General features: G+C 39.2%; 1 protein-coding gene across 12 annotated transcripts in view; it reads right to left on the minus strand.

Annotated features, from left to right (window-relative positions):
• Positions 1 to 2,460, minus strand: part of myo18ab (myosin XVIIIA b) — a 99,400-nt gene that overhangs the window by 54,971 nt on the left and 41,969 nt on the right. For all 12 annotated transcript variants that reach the window (XM_019861288.1, XM_019861286.1, XM_019861293.1 and 9 more), the window contains 2 exons: positions 1,935 to 2,041; positions 607 to 783 (listed from right to left, as the gene is read on the minus strand). In XM_019861288.1, coding sequence (XP_019716847.1) covers positions 607 to 783; positions 1,935 to 2,041 — 284 coding nt within the window. The remainder of the gene's footprint in view (positions 1 to 606; positions 784 to 1,934; positions 2,042 to 2,460) is intronic.

A 2,460-nucleotide genomic window follows, 5' to 3' on the forward strand; every position in this document is an offset into this window, starting at 1 on the left:
CCTAAAATAGAGGGGAGATATATATATATATATATATATATATATACACACACACACACACACACACGCACGCGCGCGCACACACACACACACAATATAAATAACAATATAACAGTTTGGGGACTGGAATGGATTAATTGCATTTCCATTTTACATTACAAATGGGGGTCACTGAACCAATTAAGTTTGTAACCCGAGGTACCACTGGACATTTCTCATCTGATCTCAACAACAGGTTTCTTCATTTCCACGCACTTTCCCCACTGACTCCATTTTTGTAAAATTTTTTTTTTTGAAATCTCCCAAATTAATCCTTTAACTTTGATAGCCCTTTGTGTCGGGTTTGTGTCAAGTCATAATAATGTGGGACCATACAGTATGTGCGGCGCCTGTACCTGTACATTTTTTAAACTGTGGCCCTTTTCATTATTTGATTAAATAGCCCTGCCCTACATTATGGAATTAGGAAACATATGCAGCCCATTTGCCATTTAATTTCATGGCCATTCCAAATGAATTTAGGCTGCAGGGGTCACATTTACACAAAAAGGGTTTTACCTACAGTAGTCCATGATTGACTTCCCAGCCATATTATTTATCAGTTACCTTTTCTGAATACATGGAGGCTGAGCTGACAGGGTTTATGACCACCATGTTGGATCCGGCATAGGAGTGGATGAGGTTTCCTCCATAACGCTGCCGCAAGCAATGCATCACACTGGATTCATTAAGATAGAGCAGCGAAGCCAGATCCTCTGACCGATCGTATGATGGAGGGTTGGCCTGAGAGAACCACATAAAGTCAAAAAATAAATATTTGCATCCATCGAAAAATGTGCAGCAAGCTACAAAACAATCAATTTAGAGAAGTTTCCATGTCATTCAGAAGTGAGAAATGTGTCAATTTATAGTTATTTTATAAGACCTTTGTAGTTATGATGAGTAGTATACTACTACCTACTACTACAATGTTTTTGAAATTGAAATTTGGAAACTTTATGTCAGCAGCATCGGTTCAGTAAAATATTTCACCATTATTTTGTGAGGCAATATGGACAACCTTCCCTGTACGTTTCTAAGTTTCAAGTCCTTATTAAAATAATTACTATGGGTTTGGAAAAGAGTTAATAGATATGCACAATTGAAACACATCTTCTATCTAGGTTAAACTGTATTTATGATGTAATCTGATAACAAACAGAACTATACTGTAGATTATCACCATATGTGCGTGCGCAGGTGTGTGATCCGGCTCACTGTGATGTGAAATGTGAAAATATCAAGATGAGTGTGAGTTGAAATTCCCCTTCAGGAAGTATAATGAGTTTCATGAAACATTTTAAAAGTATTTGGCAATAATTGAGTCCATACGAACTCTTATTTATTGGAGCGATACGCAATGGGTAAAAATCGCTGATGTAGAGTGACCATATTAAAAATACATCTCTACCCGCCCACCCACTTGACATACATTGTAAATATATTTGAATACAAAAATTGAATTGCAAGCTGAAAATGTAGAGAAAATACTGTACATATTTAGTGACTGTGTAAATGCATGTGCCTTTTAGAGGTGGAGCCTCATGGGGTGGCATGTGACATCAATATGCCTACGTGTGAGTGTCTGAGCGTGAGCTGTGGCCAACAGCAGCTCACGTGTGAGGTGTGTTGCTGTGTTTTAATGGCTTGAAAATTGTACTGGCAACGGTGGCTCTCCTTTCCCACACACGAGGTCATTACCTCGGCATAATTTAACCCTTTCATGCACCCTGAAATCCGATAACACGATAAGCTGTCCACTGTAGTAACCACTGTCCCATGCAAAAAACAAATTGTTTAAAAATGCAATATAGAGGGGGCACCAACAATGAACTGTGATTTAGCGGGGGAATACTGTCGAGAGATGAGGCAGACATTGATTTTTCTTCACTCACCTTTTCGATATCATCCTCATCCACTTCCAGTATTGTCCCATCGTGCTCTAGTTTGATTTTCACCTTGCCTTCTAGCAGGGAGCCTGGCTCTGTCTTGACCACCGTTGCTGGGCAAATAGCAAAGAGGGTAATAGCACACGTTAGCTAGCATACATGTGTGTGGGCCATGTGCAGATTTAAGGTGTTCCCCACCACGTGGCGGGAAGTACATAAGAATGAAATGGTTTATCAATGAACAGCAATTCAATTACTAATTACATTTCCATTTAAAATATTATAGAATAGTACCCCCCCTCCCTCACTTTTATCATCTTACAGAAAGATGTCAAAGCCTGGGGAGAAGTTTAGGCCAAACAAAAAAGATCCGGTAACATGAAATTTCAGCATAGGGTCGGTAGGTCGGACAAAGTTGTTTTTTTTTTTTTTAATCTTTTTTTTTTCCCCCCCATCAAAAATTTAAACAAAATAACCATAAAACAAGAAGACATTGAACCCGCTGCTCCGCGGCTGGCGCCGCCCGTTTAGT

Source organism: Hippocampus comes, unplaced genomic scaffold (assembly GCF_001891065.2).
Source record: "Hippocampus comes isolate QL1 unplaced genomic scaffold, H_comes_QL1_v1.1 scaffold122, whole genome shotgun sequence".
Taxonomy (NCBI): Eukaryota; Metazoa; Chordata; class Actinopteri; order Syngnathiformes; family Syngnathidae; genus Hippocampus; species Hippocampus comes.